The following is a 21,171-nucleotide window of genomic DNA, read 5'->3' as shown; positions in this document are numbered from 1 at the left end:
GGTAGAAAAATGATTCTAATTAATAATAGAAAAGGTAATGTGTTATTGATACCTGTATTTTCTGGGTGAATGACCTATCAGAGCTTGAAAGTTAGAGGTGAATATTCAGTTTTCAGCACCTAGAAGTAACCCCCTCTGATTGGTTAAGTAGCATCGTTAATCTCCATAGACAAGTGGTTTACCATCTAAACTGCCAGCATGTGTTAGTGATGATTTCTGAGGTTTATGCTGAAAGCAGGAGGATTTCAATAGGAGCGACTCCCAAGGCCTCGTGTGTTCCCTTTACTGCCGTCCTCTCTACTGTCACAGCCTGAAATGTGTAAATTGTCAGTCTGTCTTGGAATAATGTTGTACTTGCCTGTAACTTGCAAGAAAATTTCAAAAGTGTAAATGTGGAATGGCTACCTTTGTCAGATAGATGTCACACATAATATGGTTCCTTCTGTTTAACAGACATTTGCCTTGGGCTGTAGAAGGCGAGAGCGTTTTCAAAAGGGAAAAAGTGGTGAAAAAGGCCTTGACATTTTCCTCAAGCGGTTAGAAGTTTGTGGAGATTTTAGGTGCCTTTCATGTACTTCAGAACCATTTTGTTTAATCTTATGGCATAATTTCCCCTAAAAAGAACACAACCTGGGAGAATTGATAAGTAGTAAACATAATGATCTGGAGAGGGTATTCTACTTCCTGAATTTTTAGTGGGGATAAGGCCATCTGCTTCTCCATATGGAAGTGTTATCCACTGCTGTATTGAAGCCAACACAGAAGCCAAACAACAGGAGGAGGCAGCCTTCTTGTTCCTCATGGCTTTACCTTTTATAGGATTAATAAAACTCTTACTTTATTTAGAGTTCAGATTTCTGGTTGTGGTATCTAAGATCACAAAGCTCAGAGTGTGACCACCTGAAGAATATTTTAAAGTGGATAGAGTGAACTCCTTAATAAAATGGTGTTCTTTTATAGTAAATTCAGCGTTGTAGGAATGTATGTATGTATCAGATGGGGTCTTGCTCTTTCACCCAGACTGCAATGCAGTGACGCCATCATAGCTCACTGCAGCCTCGAACTGCTGGGCTCAAGTGATCTTCCTGCCACAGTCTCTGAGTAGCTGGGACTACAGGCGCATGCCATCATGCCCAGTAATTAAAAAAATTTTTTTTGTACAAATGGGGTCTCATTGTATTGCCCAGACTGATCCTGAACTCCTGGGCTCAAGTGAGCCTCCCACCTTGACCTCCCAAAGCATTGGGACTACAGATGTGAACCACTGTGCCCAGCTCTTTACATTTAAAATAATTTCATTGTATTTTATTTGGTGAGGCATAACAAATGCTAAAAATTATTTTCCTTATTTTTAAATGATCCTTCTGAAACTTTATTCTTTCTCTTAAGATCTTAAAAAGTATTTTTATTTGTGTGTTTCCTTTGTATGTTTTTGTTTTAAGATTTTAACAGCTTCTCTGTGGATGACGAGTGCTTAGTGAAGTTACTTAAAGGATGTTGCCTCAAGAACTTACAGCGGCCCTTGCAAGCTGAACTATGTTACAATCATGTTGTGGAAAGGTAAGACCAAACAATAAAACCAACCCAAGTGCAAATTGTGGTTTCTGGGGAATTGCTGTGAGAAAGTGATGCAAAATGCTTTTGTCTCTTACTGCTAAACTCTTACTTGGTATTACCAGAAAGAAAATCCAGTAGTGTTTTGTTGTTGTCTTTGTTCCTCGTGAACAAAATTATGGTCTAGGTGGAACATGGCTTTATGTATTTCTACTTGGTGTTTAAAGGTGACTCACAAAAACTGTATTTATAGCTCAACTAACAGGTGTCTAGCCAAGCTCCGGCAGCATCATACTGAACCTCTCTTACTCATTAATTTTTTTATTTTTTACATACTTCTTTCGTTTTTTTTTTTTTTTCCTTTCCTTTTCTTTTTTTTTTTTTTTAAGAGATGGGGGACTTTCCTTGCTGCCCAGATTGGAGTGCAAGTAGTACAATCATGGCTCACTGCAGCCTGGAACTCCTGGGCTTAAGAGATACTCCCAGCTTAGCCTCTTGAGTAGCTGGGGCTACAAGTGTGTGCTACTATGCCTGGCTTCCGATACTAATTTAATTCATGCATTTGTTTGCCCATTCATTTATTCCACGGATATTTGAGCATCCACTCTGTGCCAGAGACTGTGCTGGATTCTAGGGATTCAGAGCTGAGTAAACAGACTTGCCATCACCGTGATAATAATGTGGCAGGAAAGAGAGTCATATGATGAGCACTCTGTCTCTCTTTTGCTAAAGGGCAATTCTTCTGTATACAATTGAGTTTTGTTCTGGTTTTATTCCCCCCCAGTAGCATTGATGATGATGTCCTGCTCCATTACTAACCATAGAGTTGAATCAAGGTTCTGATCCCTGGCCCTTTTCTGCACAAAGGCAGTATCTACAGGGGCCAGACACGTAACCTGACTTTATCAGGCCAGCCGAGTGGCAGCAGGAATAGGATTGGTAGGCTCTGTAGGTTAGGGTGTTTTCTCTGAAGGGTGTAGCCACACTCCTCAGCTCTATTTGATTATTGCTCTGCACAGTGTGGGCCCAATAGCCATAATCCCTACCATTTTTCATGAAAAGCCTGGAATCTGGATTTTATGTAAAATCACCTGATTTTAAAATATTGCCTCAAATTTTTTGAAAATATTCTGCAAGCCAAAACAGCCTCAGCCATAGACTGCTGGTGGACATCCTGTGCTCTGTGTCACGTGCCCTTCCGTCCATGGCCACCTGATCCCCTTCTTCCTGACAGTATTGATGGGAATATAGGAGGACTGGTACCCCTATAAGAATAAAGACAAAATACTTCCCAATGTACCGTCTTTAGTAATATTCTGTAATTAGTAATCATGTTAAAGAAGTATCCATGGAATTTATTTTATTAGTGTTTTTATAAGGATTAAAAGGATGATCAAAAGGATCTATTGTGCTATTTTTTTGTCTGTGAATCTCATAGTGAATTGTTTGCTCATGTGCTTTATAATTTTGGATTGTGAACTCACCTTCATTGGAGTTTTATCTTGAGATTACTATGAGGCTATATTGAGGAAGAGTTGCTCTACAGTGATTTTGCATTTTATTTCTGTCATGTACCCTAAAGGTTTTTTCTGCCCAGGGCCTCTTTCATGTTAATTTCTTGCTTACTTCTTGGATCATTTAGACAATATAAATTTGAATTGCACATTCAATGTGGGCATGCCTATTGGTTATTAATTTCCTGAGGAATTATTTTTTCTTCTCATCGAAAGTGCTGGCCAAGGAGACAACTGTCTTTGTCTTTCTCGTTTGCCAGTGAGTGGGTTTGTTCTAACCTGCCTTTCTCTTAAGGAGTAGTCCTGTAAGGATCCCAGCTTTAAACAGAGGTCTCAGTTTCAACTCCCTGCTTTCTGAGGGCCTAAGGCCTCATCTCCTGCATGGACATTAGGATACAAAGCCCTTGACTCAGATGGAGGCAGACCACAGGGCTCATTCAGCATCATCCCACATATGTAGAGTCTCACTTTTTCAATTCTAGCTGTTTTCTGACACTTGAGGGTTTTTTCTTATGTTCTGGTGAGCTAAGCTATGCATTTGAAATGGTGTTAGTTATATATTTTTTTCAGTGCTTCTAGATGTTTTATAACCAGAGAGTTCTCATAATGGTGTTGAAAACAGAAGTGTTGACCTTTCTTTATTGGCCTTTTAAAGCATTATAAGGCTTTAAAATACAAAGGGAGTTGAACCTTAGTTTAAAAATAATACAACTTTCTTATTTCTAAATGGAGTCATTTTCTGAACACATGCATGTTCAGAAAGATGATCTTGCCATTTCTAGGGTTAATCTTTAAAGGTCTGTATGCACTGATTTACTTAAGAGACAGCAATCAACCATCAGTGCTGGGTTTACATTAAGGAATAAAAGATTAATATATGAAAAGAACATTATTTATTGCTTATTGCCATAGTTTAATGAGTTCTGTAACTATACAATGGCGGCTTTTCTATGATAATAGACTTAGTGCTGCGCATATTTTCTGAGGAATGGGAATAATATATATTTTGAAAATGTGTATTTCTTGTTCTGTTAAGATTTACTTGCTTTTCCTCCGCTCTTTCAGTGAAAAGCTACTAAAGTATGACCACTACCTAGTGCCGTTCACTTTGTTTGAATTGGCATCTTTGTATAAAAGCCAGGGGGAAATTGACAAGGCCATAAAGTTCCTAGAAACTGCAAGGTAAGTGTTGAAGGCAGCTTTTCCTTGATCGTTATAGAGTCAGAGATGTCAATATTGCTGTAACAACAGCAGTAACATTATATACTTAAAAATTAATAATGTCAAATTAGTAAGAGTGCTACTTTTGCTAACATTTATGCTTATGCCTTTTGCTGTAATTGTGCTGTTTCCAACCTTCTTACTATTTACAGATATGATTTTCAGATCTATTTACAGATACGATTATGGGCATCTATTTGAAAGATTTCTAACTTATTTTATTCTGTGTCAGGGGTTGGCCAGCTTTTTGTGTAAATGGCTGGAGAGTAAATATTTTTAGATTTACAGCATAAAGTCTCCATTGCAACTACTCCATTATATCAAAAGAAGTCATAGAAGGTAATATGTAAATAAATGGGTGTGTTTAGATTTGGCCCTTGGGTCCTTGTTTGCCAGCCTTCCGTGTATTCAGCCATACCTATTATTTCCTTGAGGAGCCATTGATCTTGTGAAGCTTGCACATCTTACCCAGACTCTCTCTTTTTTCTGTTTATCAGGGCAGTTTCAAAGTATTTTTATCATTCTGGTAGGCAATAGCTTTTAGACCTGTGGTCATGGATCACATAGGTAACCCTGTGGCCTGTTTGCCTTGAACACTTCCTGCAGTAGAGAAAGAATGCCAGACTAGCTCTAGGTCATCAACAGTGATTTGTCCATTTTTTCAAATTCAGCAATTATTCACTGAGCACCTATTATGTGTCAGACACTAGTAAAGGCTTTAGAGAAACAACTATAAACTAAGCAGGCATTGTTTCTGCTCTGTTAGCTAGAGGGAGATATTAAATAGATGAAAAAAATATCAGGGCCGGGTGCGGTGGCTCACGCCTTTAATCCCAGCACTTTGAGAGGCTGAGGCGGGCAGATCACGAGGTCAGGAGATCGAGACCATCCTGGCTAACATGGTGAAACCCTGTCTCTACTAAAAATACAAAAAATTAGCCAGGCGTAGTGGCGGGCACCTGTTGTCCCAGCTACTCAGGAGGCAGAGGCAGGAGAATGGCGTGAACCTGGGAGGCAGAGCTTGCAGTGAGTCGAGGTCACGCCACTGCACTCCAGCCTGGGCAACAGAGTGAGACTCCGTCTCAAAAAAAAAAAAAGAAAGAAAGAAAGAAAAAATTTTCCAGTTTAAAAAAGGAAGTCTAATTATTTAGGACTAGTTCACAAAATTCGTTCAGCCCTTCTTACAACCTTCTTGCTATGCTTATGAATGGTTTGGTAATTAAGCAGAACCTTGCTACTCAAAGTATGACCTTTAGATGACCACCAGGAAGCTTCTAGAAATGCACATTATTGCAGTTCCCCCCAAACCCCCCAACAGAACCAGAATCTGTTATGCATATTAGAGTTTGAAAGTAAATAATCAGATCACAGAGCGGAATGGGACAGTGGTGGTACCCTGGTATATAAATAAATTTTGACTATACAATTTTATTGTTATTGTCTTCAGGAACAACTACAAAGATTACTCCTTGGAGTCCAGACTACACTTCAGAATTCAGGCAGCTCTTCACCTCTGGAGAAAACCTTCCTCAGATTGATCAGAACCTGAAGGATGGAATTTTCCCTCAGTTAGCATCGGCAGTCTGCTATAGATTCAATCTTATGTTAAAGTGGAAAAGTGATCTTGTGAATAAGAGACAAAAAACTAATTTTATTGTCAATATTTTCTATCATCTGAGAGATTTGCTGTTGGTCTACATAATTTTTTTTCCTATGGAATGGCATTCTATATTATCCAGACAATTCTTATATTTTGCCTCCCCCAAAAGAATTTCATATTAGATTTGAATTGGGGAGTGAAGAAGTCTTTTGAAAGACTTGCAGATGCAATAGTCTAATTAGATTATTTATTTTTTTAATGTGGAAATTGATATTGTTTAGCAAATAGCTTACAAGTTGAGCCAATTTTAGATTTGTGGGTAGTTAAACTTTTGAGATATTTTGTTGCCTAGTATTTAAATTTCAGAAGATAAATAAATATCACTTACATTTAAAATAACTTAGCAGTGACCTTCAGAAGACTTCTGAAAAATACAGTCTGAGAACATGAACACGGATGGGATGTAATGTACTTCATGGGTTGAAGAGACCTGTATCTATAAAGGATGATCCAGTATTCAGTTAATGGTTTTTTACTCCTCATTTGATTAAAGGTGGTGGCATTTTGGAGAGACTGATTTTGAATGTACTTAAGTCTATTATAACAAAATTCAAAAACCCCTGTGTATCTAACGGGAAGAAAGTGTCATATTTTAGGAATTTTTCTTAACCTTAGCAATGAGAGCCTGAAATACATACATAGATTAATTTTCTTCTAGGAAGTAAAGTTCCTGCTGCTTTAAATGACATGTAAAATATCAATAATTTTTACACTTAAGATGTTGGTAAGACCTAGTTTTCTAATCTCTCCAGCACTGTGATGTCTCCTTGTAGATATCTGGACCTTGCTTAGTCCCTTAGTTGGGAAACAGAATCAGGGCATGGAGCAGAAGAGAACTTGACACCCCGTATGGTCCTGGTTCTGCTACCCATTAGCGGTTAGTGAGGGGACCTTTAGGGAGTCTGCCGTGCCCTGTGTGTCACCATATTTTCTTCTGTGAAATCTGGATTAAAGAACAGATGACTTTTCAAGGTCTCTTTCAGTTTTGTAACTGTGAGTCTATGTATTAGGTATTTATTTTCAACAAATGACTTTAAAATGTTGACTGCAAACCATTCCCACTTGGAGTGTTTTTTCAGTCATCACCATTGTCCCCCACTCCCCACACGTATGTGTTGTGGCATCCAGAGTGAGGAAAGACAATTCATGAGTCGATGAATCTGGGCCTTATTTCTGTTTCCATTTTGAGGAATAACTTGTCACAGAAGCCTCTGCAGCTGAACAGAAGGAGCCACATATTGGGAGTCAGGAGTTCATCTCTGTGGGTTAATAGTTCCATGACACGGAGTAAGTAGCTCAGCTTTTCGTGGTTCAGCTGCCCCAGTGTGGATAGCAGTATAGTGTTTGGTACTTGTGAGGGCTTAATTAGATAAAACATATGATAGCTTTTTGTTAACTGTAAAAGGCTATACAAAAGTATGAGTTATTATAATAATTATGGTTTTTTATGCCTGGATTACAGTATCAGCACAAAAGTATTGGCTGATACTGTGGTCTGTGTTGTAAAATGAAAGAAGCGTAGAAATTCAAATACTTTTCTGTGTATTCATGTGTTTGATGTTGACAGTAGGCTACCCAGGTTAGACGAACTTGCTCCTGCCGTTCCCTGCCACATGGACCTGTATCAAGCAGTTTCCCGGCCACATGGACATGTATCAAGCAGTGTGTGGCTGGTTTTCTTCAAGGTACCAATTCTTGACCGACACTAAGGATGTATATCCAATGAAAGATGATTAATAGAACTCAAGTCAGAGTACCACCCCTTCAAATACTATGGTGGTAGATATCAATGTGTTATTAATAATACAACTTTAGGTACAGACAAAATAGAAAATAAAATTAACTGTCATTATAATTAGTAGTGGAAAATACATTAAAAATTATTTGTGTATAGCTTTGGAAAAAGTTTATAAAGTTCTTAGAAGAGCTTTGTTAACATTATTTTTGAAAGCATACACCTACATTGTGACTGTGGGTATACTGAACATATATTCTTATATTGTTACTGTGAGAAGCTGCAAGTCAGTGCTGCAAGTCAGTAAAAAAATTCTCTTGGGTATAAAATGAAAGAATTTTAAGCTTAGAGTGGCCATTTTTATTTTAACTCTGCATTACTAAAATATAAAAGAAATTCATCTCCATATAAAAATCTTTTTTGTTATTTATATTTTGTTTTATTTTTATTTCCTATTCTTTGTGGAGAGTATATCCAGTGGATCTTTTAGTACTGTAATATCAAAATGCTACAAATATTTGTGTTTCCTGCTATATTCAAGATATTGTAGTGGCACCAACTTCTTGTGGCATCAGCTAATACTGCATTTTGGAGTTATTAGGGTGTTCTGTGAAGAATGAATACTGAAGTGACAGTTTTATCTAGCTTTTTGAGGGGCATTTATGATGGGGTTGGGTTGCCCATTGTGTCTGACAGTGCAATTCCTGTAGTTCCTGGCATAATTGCCTTTTTTTTCCCTTAATGGAGAGGCAGGGTTCTGACTGGTGCTGTATAAATTTAAGTAACATTGTGCTTTGTAGGAATGGTGATGAGGAAGGCATGATTTCCCCTTGACAATGAATGAAAGGTGAACTGCATCAGCTCTTATCTGAACATATATGTTAATGTTTTCTATGCTCCTTGATACAAGAAGTTTCCAAGTTATATAGGAAAATTAAGTCCATTGATCCTGTCTTTGTCCTCAGAGGGCAGAGATGAGACAAGTAGATAAAAGCTGTAGGAAGCTGAATTCCAGATTAATCAGTGCCAAGGAAGATTTTTCATTATCGGAAAACCCAGCAGTCTAAAATCAGTGACCAATTCTTCTGCAAAGGGGTGAGTTTAAGCAGGGCTAATGTGACTGCCATTTCTGCCTGTCCTAGAAGCTTACGCTAGTTGAACTTTGAGGTCATTCTATGATTCTTCTGTTAGGGCTTCAAATCAGTGTAGTGTGTGAAGAAAAAGTGCTCCCCCCACCATTTCAAATAAAAGTGAATGTTTTCTCTTTCAAAGCTACTATTAGAGGTAGTTGTGATAGACACTAACAATCCCTGGTGTTAATACTTATGATTCCACTCCTTTTATTTTATTTTATTTTATTTTGATGGAGTCTCGCTCTGTCACCCAGGCTGGAGTGCAGTGGCACAATCTCAGCTCACTGCAAACTCCGCCTCCACCTCCTGAGTTCAGGCCATTCTCCTGCCCAGCATGTAGCTTTGCTTAGCCAGCATGGCCTCGATCTCCTGACTTCATGATCCACTCCTTTTTAAAGTGAGTCTAGTCTGTTGATCTTCATAAATAGAAGGGTTTTCCCCCAGCTTGGACATTAAAAATAATTTTTAAAAAGGTCTTTGTGGCCAACTGGAAAATCTTCTGGAATTATCTAATGCTTCATTCATTTTCCCCCGCCTGTATTTCTGCTTTTTTTTTTTTTTCCTATTTATAGTCTCCATATTTAGAAATCTGAAATTCAAATACATTTAGTTAAAATGAGTTAATGAAGACTCCAGTGATGCTTTAATACCCTAAGATTTTGTGATTCCTTGGGCCTGGAATGGATCTTAGAAAATTACCTCATCTTCATGAGCCTGTAGGCCGTGTTGTTTTCCCTCAGCCTTGCCCTGTCCAGTACAGTAGTCCCTTGCCACACATGGTTGCGGAGCACCCGGAATGGCTTACAGCACATGTGGGAATGGTGCTGAATGCTAACAGAGCATTGACTCATACGTGCTGCACTTCTTAAAGGCCTCCCAATAGCCTGCTTTTGGTAATTCTGGCTTTTACTTGCTGTCTACTATGATCACCTGATTTGTGCTTCACATACATACCTGTGAAGTTTGCTTTTTCTGTTTAAGTGCCCTTATACTTTCATTTCATCATGTTTATCTGCAGATAATCAGTGTCATTGGCATATTTGAACATAATTCTGCCCTCCCTCCGCCAAACTCCTTATGTACTAGAATAAGAAATTTTATTTTTGAGATTATGATTTTAATTTGATTTTACATTATTTACTTGTTTACAAAGTACAGTTGTTAGAGTCATAGAAGAGTGATTCACATCTTTGAGAAGATAGATTTCATGATTAATATTTTTTTTTTTTGAGACAGGGTTTTGCTCTTGTTGCCCAGGCTGGAGTGCAATTGTGCGATCTCGGCTCACTGCAACTTCCGCCTTCTGGGTTCAAGCAATTCTCCTGCCCCAGCCTCCCAAGTAGCTGGGATTACAGGCGTGTGCCACCACGCCCAGCTAATTTTGTATATTTAGTAGAGATGGGGTTTCTCCATGTTGGTCAGTCTGGTCTCGAATTCCCGACTTCAGGTGATCTGCCCGCCTCAGCCTCCCAAAGTGCTGGGATTATAGGTGTGAGCCACCGAGCCTGGCCCAATATTTTCTAAGATAAAATTATTCTGAGAAATGTAGTGAAACCTTTTTAATTGCTTTGTTATTAATGTTTCAACATTGACTCTGCCAACTAGGCCAATATTACTATTTAAAGGCTGGCCATGGTGACTCATGCCTGTAATCCCAACACTTTGGGAAGCCAAAGTGGTAGGATCACTTGGGACCAGGGGTTTGACGCCAACCTGGGCAATATAGTGAGACCCTGTCTTTACAAAAAAAAAAAAAAAAAAAATTAGCTGTGCATGATGGTGTGCACTAGTAGTACTAGCTACTGGGGAAACTTAGGTGGGATAATCACTTGAGCCCAGGAGTTTGAGGCTACAGTGAGCTAAGATCATGCCACTGCATTCCACCCCAGGTGACAGAGTGAGACCGTGTCTCAAAAAAAAGAAAAAAGGAAAAAAAAAAAATATATATATCTATATATATAAAATAAAGGTTTGTAGACACATGTTACCCACTTAGAGAATAATTTATTTTTGAATGTGTATGATACCTATGTGATATGCATATATATAATTAAGACATTTTTAATCTCTTTAGATATTTCTTCATAAGATACATGTATCTATAGATAGCTATATACAAAACAACTTACAAATAATAAATAGACATTGTTTTATACAGTTCTTTCCAAAGAAATGCAGGATTTTTCTCCAAATCCTCCCTCCCCGAGTCCAGTTATTTACATATTTTTGTCTTTAAGTGTTAGATTACTTGTTTCTGCTGCCTACTGTTGGCAGTTTTGTCTTTTATACATTTGCTGTTAGATTTAGTTACTTTGAAATGTTGAACTTGAAATGTAATGAAAAGGACATATGAGAATTCATCATCAGGGAAGATATCTTTTATGTTGAGCAGTTGCTATCTGATCTTGACAGACTCTCCTCTTAGAGGACTGTTGAAGTCCATTCTAGTCATTTTGTAACTTAATAAGTGCAGAAAGAAATGATGCAAGGACTGTTTAGTGGACTGAGATGGCTGAGCAGGTTCTTGGCCTGAATTATCAAGAGGAGATAGGTGGATCTAGCTTCAGAAGAAGTCTACGCCCCATTCCCTTCTGCTTACAATGTACCCATGACATGTGTTTAGCATAGTAATACTGTAACAGGACATTGCATGGAGAAATCAAAGCAGCTGACTTACTGTATTTAACTAAAAAGAATGCCTACAGATTGGATATTTAATAGGGAAAATCAGGGCACTTTAAAACAAATTTCATTATGTAAAACTTGTTGAATATTAACATACGATACACCTTGTATATTAATGCCATAGTTTTTAGAAACACTAATGTAAACAACGAATTTAAGAGATGCTGGCATATCCCAGTGACACCTTCAGTTTTATTGCTGATTAATATTTTCTAGTAAATTAGTTTTAATTATTGGTAGTCTGTTGGGCACCATTTGGGAAAGAAATAAATTGGTCTCAGTGTAGCAGACTTATAGCCAAAAAATTTGAAAAAAGAATGAGTATAAGAAAGAATATTACTTATTTCATTTTTAAAGGAATTGTATTATTATGAAGTGCTGCATGGTTGATATAGTTTGGTTGTATCTCTACTCAAATCTCTTATTGAATTGTAGTTCCCATAATCCCCATGTGTCCTGGGAGGGACCCAGCGAGAGGTGACTGAATCATGGGAGCAGTTTCCCCCATGCTGTTCTCATGATAGTGAGTTCTCACAAGATTTGATGGTTTTATAAGGGGCTTTACCTCCTTTGCTCAGCACTTCTCTTTCCTACTGCCCTGTGAAGAAGAAGGTGCCTTTCTTCCCCTTTGCCTTCCTTCATTATTATACGTTTCCTGAGGCCTTCTCAGCCATGCAGAATTCTGAGTCAGTTATATCTCTTTTTTTTATAAACTATCCAGTCTCAGATATTTCTTCATAGCAGTGTGAGAATGGACTAATACAATGGTCTTACTCAATTTGAAGGTATGACACTCTTTGCCTTGGAAATCCTGTAGACATTTTAAGTCATTCCTATTTTTAATGTAGACAAATGTCCAGGTAGCAATTTTGGGGATAATAAATGAGTTCAGCTTATTTTTTCCCCCCCTTGAGACAGAGTTCACTCTTGTTACCGAGGCTGGAGTTTAATGGCATGATCTTGGCTTACTGCAACCTCTGCCTCCTGGGTTCAAGCAATTCTGCTGTCTCAGCCTCCCAAGTAGCTGGGATTACAGGCATGTGCCACCACACCTGGCTAATTTTTGTGTTTTTAGTAGAGACAGGGTTTCTCCATGTTAGTCAGGCTGGTCTCGAATTCCCGACCTCAGGTGATCCACCTGCCTCAGCCTCCCAAAGTGCTGGGATTACAGGTGTGAGCCATCACGCCTGGCCAAGTTCAGCTTTTATTCACATTTTTTCCCCAAAGTGATGTATTCTTCAAAGTAAACAGTTACTTTCTATAGGGCGATTTGTTTTTTCTTTAGGAAAATAATTTACATAAACAGAGATTATGGTAAACATTTTGAATCTTAGGCTGTTGGTTAAATTTAATGGCTTATGCACTGTTGTGTTCTCTTTATTAATATTTACAGAAGGAGAACATATGTGTTTCACTGATATGTATGGCCCAGAAAAATTAATTCTCAAAAATATGTTGCATTCTCATATTGTGTTAGGGAAAATTCCATAAGTAGTCTGTTGTTGTTTTTTTTTCTTTTGCTGACTGTTGACATCCAAACACCTGAATGAAAACTGACTCATTTATGTATTGGTGTCTAAAAATATTGATTTGCAGATGTTCATAGAACACTTGCATTTTTTGATTCAAGTTGCTAAATCAAATGTAAAGACAAATATGTATATTTAATAAGTGAGAAGTATTTTCTTATTACTGAAATTTATTCTCAGAGCAAATGTATTTTGTAGATGTTTCATTTGGGAGATTTTACTTTGCCTTAAAACATTCAAAATAAACCTGTCTTGTGGTCTGCCCACCTAAAAACCTCTGTTAACTTGACATGTAGAAGGAGTTCAGAATTCTTTGATAGTGTGTGGATTTCACTTTCATTTGTATTAAACAAAAATAAAATTAGAGGCCATAGCACTTTGTAAACTAATGTGAAGTTTCTTGTTGAATCATCAAAGCTACCTGTATGTACTTTATAATTTAATGTTCTGTTAGTAAAAATTGTCAGCATTCTATCTTTTTCTCTTCTCATTACATTTTAGTCTCCTATCTTTCCCATTCTCAGCGGTCACAGTTTTGCAGAGCAAAACATTTTTAGAAACTGAAGATGTGTGAGTTCTATATAAAATGAATGTGTTAGTAACATCCATCTGCTGATCAAGTAGGCATTGGAGCTGGTACTAGAAAGTGAAATTGATTGTAGCTATCAAAGCATTTTATCAATGTAAGTCAAGAAAAAAGAAGAAAACTGTGAACTTCTGATATTTTTAACATAAAAACTGTTCCCAATGAGTATTCTCTTGCTGATTTTGTGTTAATGTTATCATCTACGATTTTTAAGCTAATGCTAATATAAAATCTAAAATTTCAACATGATGACAACAGTTCCTGTAGCCCAGTTTTACCATTAGGACGATTTTGAAAACAGATGTCTTCTTAGAAATTGTATTTTTAAGTGCAAATAAATCATCCCGACTTGAAAGTCAACACATTTTATTTTTCATTTCGTAGTATTACAGAATACGCTGCATTTAGATACAGGTTTAATTTGCCAGATTTCCTCAGAATTCTATATTTTCATATTGCTACAACTGGTTTACTTAACATGCAATTGAATTGTTATTTAAATAAATTATACTTGATGGAATTGCAATCTTATTCTGGTTGATCTTCATGTGGAAGCAGTACACGACATCTGTTTTGCTGGTCTTTAATTGTCAATGTGATATGAACTTGAATTTTTGTTTCTTGGTAAGACTTTTTTTTTTTAAATCATAACATACAGGTATGAAGGCCCTTCTCTGCACTGCGTTCTTGGCCAAGTCCTGGGCATGAAGAGATAAATGGGATGGTACAGTTGTCTCAAGGAAGGATTGCCTTTTCTATCATCTTTTTGTAATTTATTTAATAGCTCAAAGATTAGCTGCTGACATGTTCAGTTTAAGGAGGAATCTTCAGCCTTCAGGGTATAGCGCAGTGGAAGAAGTAGTAGCCTCTGGGAATCAGGATCTATATTTGAGGCTGGCTTTGGCTAGATTGTGGCCTATGTTCCCCCTCCCTAGCCATTAACTTCTCTGAACTTTGCCTAACCCAGCTGTAAAATGGGGACCATTCCACTACTTAATTCAGCTCTAAGGAGGATCAGAGGAGGGGGTATGCAAAACCACAAAAGGCTAATCCAACATTAAATTCTTCCCCTCCTCCCCTGTGTGAGTTAGGGCGAACAGATGTCCCTCACAAACCAGTCGTTTCCGTCAGTGGATGGGTTTTCATGACGTGATTCAGTAATCGAGGTTCTTTCAGTCTTGTGGCTCTGCTGTCTTCACACATCTGCTAAGGTCACTGTGGTCTTTTGCATCAAGCTATTGAAGGGGACAAAGCATGGAGGGGTGTGTGAGGAAGGTGGTACATATCTGTTTAAGTTCCGTTAGCTAGAATTCAGTCACTGCTTTACCTCATGACAAAATAGGCAGAGAAATGTAGTCTAGCCATGGGCTCAGAAAAAAGAGGCAATGGGTATGGTGAACAGGTAGCTTGTCTCTGCCACATTCCCACTTGGGCTGGGTCCACTATGATTCTCCCAGTGTATCCCATGCTTTCCTGCTTGTCTTTCCTTTGTTCTTTGGCATGAGTAACTTGATAGATTTATGAATGCATCAGTTACAACTTGGTGTAATCAACTTGAGCTTGTTTAAAAACAAAAACTTGAACAACCATCTAGTAATGGATAAAGGGTGCCTGTGGAATTCAGGGGCAAGAATGTGGGAAATACTCAGGAAGTTTTTAAATTCAGAATAGAAAAGCTTTGGAGACTTGGAGAATATTTCTTCTGTCTCTCCTGCGCTTCCTGAAGAGACTTGATGGGAGGAATATATCCACAACAGCAAAGGCTTATTTTCCTCTCATGCTCCATCATCTGTTTCAGGCCAGTGAGGGACCAGCTCCACATGATCCTCACACAGGGCCCTGGATTGCCAGAGACTCCACTATCTGGAATGGAAAGAGGAAAGAGGCATGGTGTATATAAAATGGTCTTGTTGTAGTACTTTCTCCTTAGTTCTGTTAAAAGCCGGGTTCTTGTTACACTACCATGAAAGATTAGGCTCGCAGACACTTTGAAGAGTGAGATGGCAGGGTTTATTAGGTGAAAAGGTTAAAAAAAAAAAGGGGGGGGGGGAAACAGGGACTCTAAAGCAAAGCAAGAGTCCTGCTAGTAGGCTTCCCTCCTCACAGATTGAATCCCACATTCCACCCTGGAACAGGAGAGGCCAGGCTCCTCCCCACTGCAAATGACCTGAACTTCCTGAGGCTTCACCCCAGTGCATACTCCTCCCAGTGCCCAGGCTGGTTAGAGGTTCTCCAGTGACCCCTTTTTACTGGCTGTCTTAGTCTTACGGCTTCCACCTAGAAGTGACACATATTTCATGTCCAAAGCAAATCACACAGCTTTACCTAACTTCAACTGAGCAGGAAAGTACAATCCTAATGTGTCTGGAAGAAGCACCAGAAGTAGACGGTGAATAGCACAAATGACTGTCTTTCTGGTTGCCAGATATCTGATTCACTCTTTTTCCTGCAAACAAAATACACTCACTTCTACACCAAGGGATATAACAACAACAACAACAACAGATCCCTTCTGGGGCTGTGCGCAGTGACTCACACCCGTAATCCCAGCGCTTTGGGAGGGTGAGGTGGGCAGATTGCCTGAGATCAGCAGTTCGAGACCAGCCTGGCCAACATAGTGAAATGCTGTCTCTACTAAAAATACAAAAATTAGCTGGGCGTGGTTTCAAGCATCTGTAATCCTAGCTACTTAGGAAGCTGAGGTGGAGAATCGCTTGAACCTGGGAGGCGGAGGTTGAAGTGAGCCGAGATCGCGCCATTGCACTCCAGCCTGGGCGACAGTGAGACTCCGTTTGGGGGAAAAAAAAATCCCTTCTGGTTGTGACATCTCTGTGACATGCCCTCTTGTCTTATTTTGAATCCAAATGTGGCTGCAATTGATCTGGACACGGTGAGCTAAATAGTTATTTGCCCTCAACACACAATGTACTGGTTTCTGTGGTTTGAATGTGCCCCCCAAAACTCATTGAAATTTAATTGCCATAGTGATGGTATTAAAAGGTAGGACTGTGAAGAGGGCCCATCCTCATGAATGGATTAATGTTATCTTGGGAGAGGGCTTGGTATTACAGGAGTGGGTTTTTGTGAAAGCAAGTCTGGCCCTCTCTTGCTCTCTTTCTTGCATTCTTGTACTTTCTTGCCCTTTTGCCTTCCACTTTGGGATGACACAGCATGAAGGCTCTTGCCAGATGTGGGCCCCTTGACCTTGGACTTCCCAGCCTCCAGGACTAAGAAATAAATTTGTTTGTAAATTACCCAGTCGGTGGCATTCCATTATAGCAACACAGAATGAACACTGGTTGAACAGAAGTGGGATAACCACAGTGAACACTCCCACTTAGAAGGTGTAAAGTGAAGCCTAGGAAGCCACAGTGAGCACTGGTCTGTAAAGATTCTGAAATCTCATGTTTTGAGTTTCCATAGCTTGAGAATAGAGAATGTTCTTTGATTGGGCCTTGAGCCCATTTCCTGGAGTAGTGCTCTTGTTCATTAGTCTCTGTGGCATCTGGGTTCACCTTCTGAGATTTTTTTTTTTTTCTATAATTTTTCTTGGACGTATTTGAAGAGGCTGTCAAAGAAATTGCCCTCCCCAGGAGCGGAACAATTTTTCTCAACTTTTCCTGCCTCACACAGGGGCCAAAGGATCATTTTAAATTTCAAAAAGTCAGCCTTTTTCAGTGCAGGTGGTTCTCCAGTAGTACAATTCTCTAAAAAATTTATTCTATTTGACACAGTGTCATATGCCAAATAACCACACCACAGTATATTTAAGACATTACTCATTCTTGTTGCCTTAATTAATGAAACAATATTAACTTGAGCCAATACCATCTCTGGACTGATTTCTGTATTAATTAGAATGGGCTAGGATATGCCACAGTAACAAACAGCCCCACACATCTCAGTGGCTTAAAATAACAGTTTTTTTCTTGCTCATACTACCTGTGCATTTTTGATCAGTAGAGAACCTTGTTCTGCACTGTGGAGGCCATTGGATCCTCACCATGTAGAATTAAACTCATTGCCATGGCAAAGAGAAGTTTGGCAAATTACATACTGACTTAAAAAACAAAAAATGCCTTTATTGAGGTGTAATTTAAATACCATTAAATTTACTCCTTTTAAAATACAGGTCTACATAAAATGTGTACTTTTGTGCAGCCATCACCATAATCCAGTTTTAGAACGCACCTATCACCTCAAAAAGTTCCTTCTTGTCCCTTTGCTGTCAATCCCTAAACTCAACCTCCTAGGTCCAGGCAAACACTGACCTATTTACAACTATAATTTGGCCGTTAATACAAAATTTACTTTGTATTGAAATACAAAATAATGAGTGTTATCTCATTGTGGTTTTTGATTTGTATTTTTCTTTTTTCTTTTCTTTTTTTTTTTGAGATGGAGTCTCGCTCTGTCACCCAGGCTGGAGTGCAGTGGTGTGGTCTTGGCTCACTGCAACCTCTGCCTTCAAGCAATTCTCCTGCCTCAGCCTTCCAAGTAGCTGGAATTCAGGCATGCGTCACCACGCCCAGCTAATTTTTGTATTTTTAGTAGAGACAGGGTTTCATCATGTTGGCCACGCTGGTATCAAACTCCTGACCTCAGGTGACCCACCCATCTTGGGCTTCCAAAGTGCTGGGATTACAGGCATGAGCCATCACGCTGGCCTGATTTGTATTTTTCTAATGACTAATGATATTGAGCATTTTTCACATACTTTTTGACCATTTATGTATTTTCTTTGGAGAGAAAAAGCTATTCAAAGCTTTTGCCCATTTTAAAATTTGATTTTCTTACTAGATCTTTATCAGATATGTGATTTGCAAATATTTTGCTCTGTGATTTGTCTTTTCATTTTTTTTGATAGTGTCCTTTGACAAAGGTTTTGAATTTTTGTGAGGTCCAATTTATCTGCTTTTGTTTTTGTTTTTGTTTTTTTGGTTGCTTGTGATTTTAGTATCATACCTGAAAATCCATTGCCTAATCCAAGGTCGTACAGATTTATACTTACATTTTCTTCTAAGAGTTGTATAGTTTAACTCTTAAGTTTGGTTTCTTGATCCAGTTTGAGGTAATTTGAGTATATGATGTGAGGTAGAGGTTCAACTTCATTCTTTTGCATGTGGATATACTGTTGTCCCATCACCATTTGTTGAAAATCATATTGACTTTAAAAGCTTCCATCCATAATTTTCACATGGATCATTTCCATTCATATTTTATTGGTCTAAGCAAGTCATGTGGTTATGCCCAAATTCAAGGGGACAGGAGGTACAATTCTACCATATCTATCCATGGTTCTGAGTTCACATATGTGACTCTCTTTCTCAGTACAGGCTCCAAGTCCTCATAGGGGAGTTTTTATTGGCCTAGCTTGGGAGAGATGTGGTGACTCTCCCTTCAAACAATTGTGACTAAGAGAACAGGGTCATTTGGAACAAACATGGCTGCTGGAAGTTCACCCTATGGCTGGTGAGTGAGACAGTTAAGGGTAAGTGGTCATTATAACCCAGGTAAGTTACCCCCAAAATATCACCTATGATTTGGAATCTAACTCTGGTTTAGGTTACTTGAAAAGTGATCCACAGATATATGTTCCCTGATTACACTTTTGTTTAGCAAATATTTATTGAGTTCCTACTATTTCCTGTCAGACGGCTCCAGGCACTTGGAAAATACTAGTGAATAAACAGATTGCATCCTTCATGGAGCTTATATTCTAATGGGATGGGTCAGGCATTACACAATAAACAGGATGAGTAAATTATATAATGTAGGAGTTGGCAATTTAAGGCCCTCAGGCAGACTGCCTACTATTTTAATTTAATTTTATTTTATTTTATTATTTTATTTTATTTTATGTTATTTTATTTTATTTTATTTTATTGAGACAGAGTTTCGCTCTCATTGCCCAGGCTGGAGTGCAATGGCGTGATCTTGGCTCACTGCAACCTCCGCCTCCCTGGTTCAAGCGATTCTTCTGCCTCAGCCTCCTGAGTAGCTGGGATTCCAGGTGCCTGCAACCACGTCCAGCTAATTTTTGTATTTTTAGTAGAGACAGGGTTTCATCATGTTGGCCACGCTGGTATCAAACTCCTGACCTCAGGTGACCCACCCATCTTGGGCTTCCAAAGTGCTGGGATTACAGGCATGAGCCATCACGCTGGCCTGATTTGTATTTTTCTAATGACTAATGATATTGAGCATTTTTCACATACTTTTTGACCATTTATGTATTTTCTTTGGAGAGAAAAAGCTATTCAAAGCTTTTGCCCATTTTAAAATTTGATTTTCTTACTAGATCTTTATCAGATATGTGATTTGCAAATATTTTGCTCTGTGATTTGTCTTTTCATTTTTTTTGATAGTGTCCTTTGACAAAGGTTTTGAATTTTTGTGAGGTCCAATTTATCTGCTTTTGTTTTTGTTTTTGTTTTTTTGGTTGCTTGTGATTTTAGTATCATACCTGAAAATCCATTGCCTAATCCAAGGTCGTACAGATTTATACTTACATTTTCTTCTAAGAGTTGTATAGTTTAACTCTTAAGTTTGGTTTCTTGATCCAGTTTGAGGTAATTTGAGTATATGATGTGAGGTAGAGGTTCAACTTCATTCTTTTGCATGTGGATATACTGTTGTCCCATCACCATTTGTTGAAAATCATATTGACTTTAAAAGCTTCCATCCATAATTTTCACATGGATCATTTCCATTCATATTTTATTGGTCTAAGCAAGTCATGTGGTTATGCCCAAATTCAAGGGGACAGGAGGTACAATTCTACCATATCTATCCATGGTTCTGAGTTCACATATGTGACTCTCTTTCTCAGTACAGGCTCCAAGTCCTCATAGGGGAGTTTTTATTGGCCTAGCTTGGGAGAGATGTGGTGACTCTCCCTTCAAACAATTGTGACTAAGAGAACAGGGTCATTTGGAACAAACATGGCTGCTGGAAGTTCACCCTATGGCTGGTGAGTGAGACAGTTAAGGGTAAGTGGTCATTATAACCCAGGTAAGTTACCCCCAAAATATCACCTATGATTTGGAATCTAACTCTGGTTTAGGTTACTTGAAAAGTGATCCACAGATATATGTTCCCTGATTACACTTTTGTTTAGCAAATATTTATTGAGTTCCTACTATTTCCTGTCAGACGGCTCCAGGCACTTGGAAAATACTAGTGAATAAACAGATTGCATCCTTCATGGAGCTTATATTCTAATGGGATGGGTCAGGCATTACACAATAAACAGGATGAGTAAATTATATAATGTAGGAGTTGGCAATTTAAGGCCCTCAGGCAGACTGCCTACTATTTTAATTTAATTTTATTTTATTTTATTATTTTATTTTTTTTATGTTATTTTATTTTATTTTATTTTATTGAGACAGAGTTTCGCTCTCATTGCCCAGGCTGGAGTGCAATGGCGTGATCTTGGCTCACTGCAACCTCCGCCTCCCTGGTTCAAGCGATTCTTCTGCCTCAGCCTCCTGAGTAGCTGGGATTCCAGGTGCCTGCAACCACGTCCAGCTAATTTTTGTATTTTTAGTA

General features: G+C 38.5%; 1 protein-coding gene across 4 annotated transcripts in view; it reads left to right on the top strand.

Annotated features, from left to right (window-relative positions):
• The window catches only part of TTC39B (tetratricopeptide repeat domain 39B), a 150,122-nt gene extending 134,477 nt beyond the window's left edge, over positions 1-15,645 (top strand). For all 4 annotated transcript variants that reach the window (XM_033237394.1, XM_033237396.1, XM_033237395.1 and 1 more), the window contains 3 exons: positions 1,443-1,560; positions 4,134-4,250; positions 5,737-15,645. In XM_033237394.1, coding sequence (XP_033093285.1) covers positions 1,443-1,560; positions 4,134-4,250; positions 5,737-5,827 — 326 coding nt within the window. In that variant the 3' untranslated portion in view covers positions 5,828-15,645. The remainder of the gene's footprint in view (positions 1-1,442; positions 1,561-4,133; positions 4,251-5,736) is intronic.
• The last annotated feature ends 5,526 nt before the right edge of the window (positions 15,646-21,171 follow it).

This window comes from Trachypithecus francoisi, unplaced genomic scaffold (assembly GCF_009764315.1).
Source record: "Trachypithecus francoisi isolate TF-2019V2 unplaced genomic scaffold, Tfra_2.0 Lachesis_group16, whole genome shotgun sequence".
Taxonomy (NCBI): Eukaryota; Metazoa; Chordata; class Mammalia; order Primates; family Cercopithecidae; genus Trachypithecus; species Trachypithecus francoisi.
Note: the sequence above shows the minus strand (reverse complement) of the source record. Positions and strands in the feature narration are given on the sequence as shown.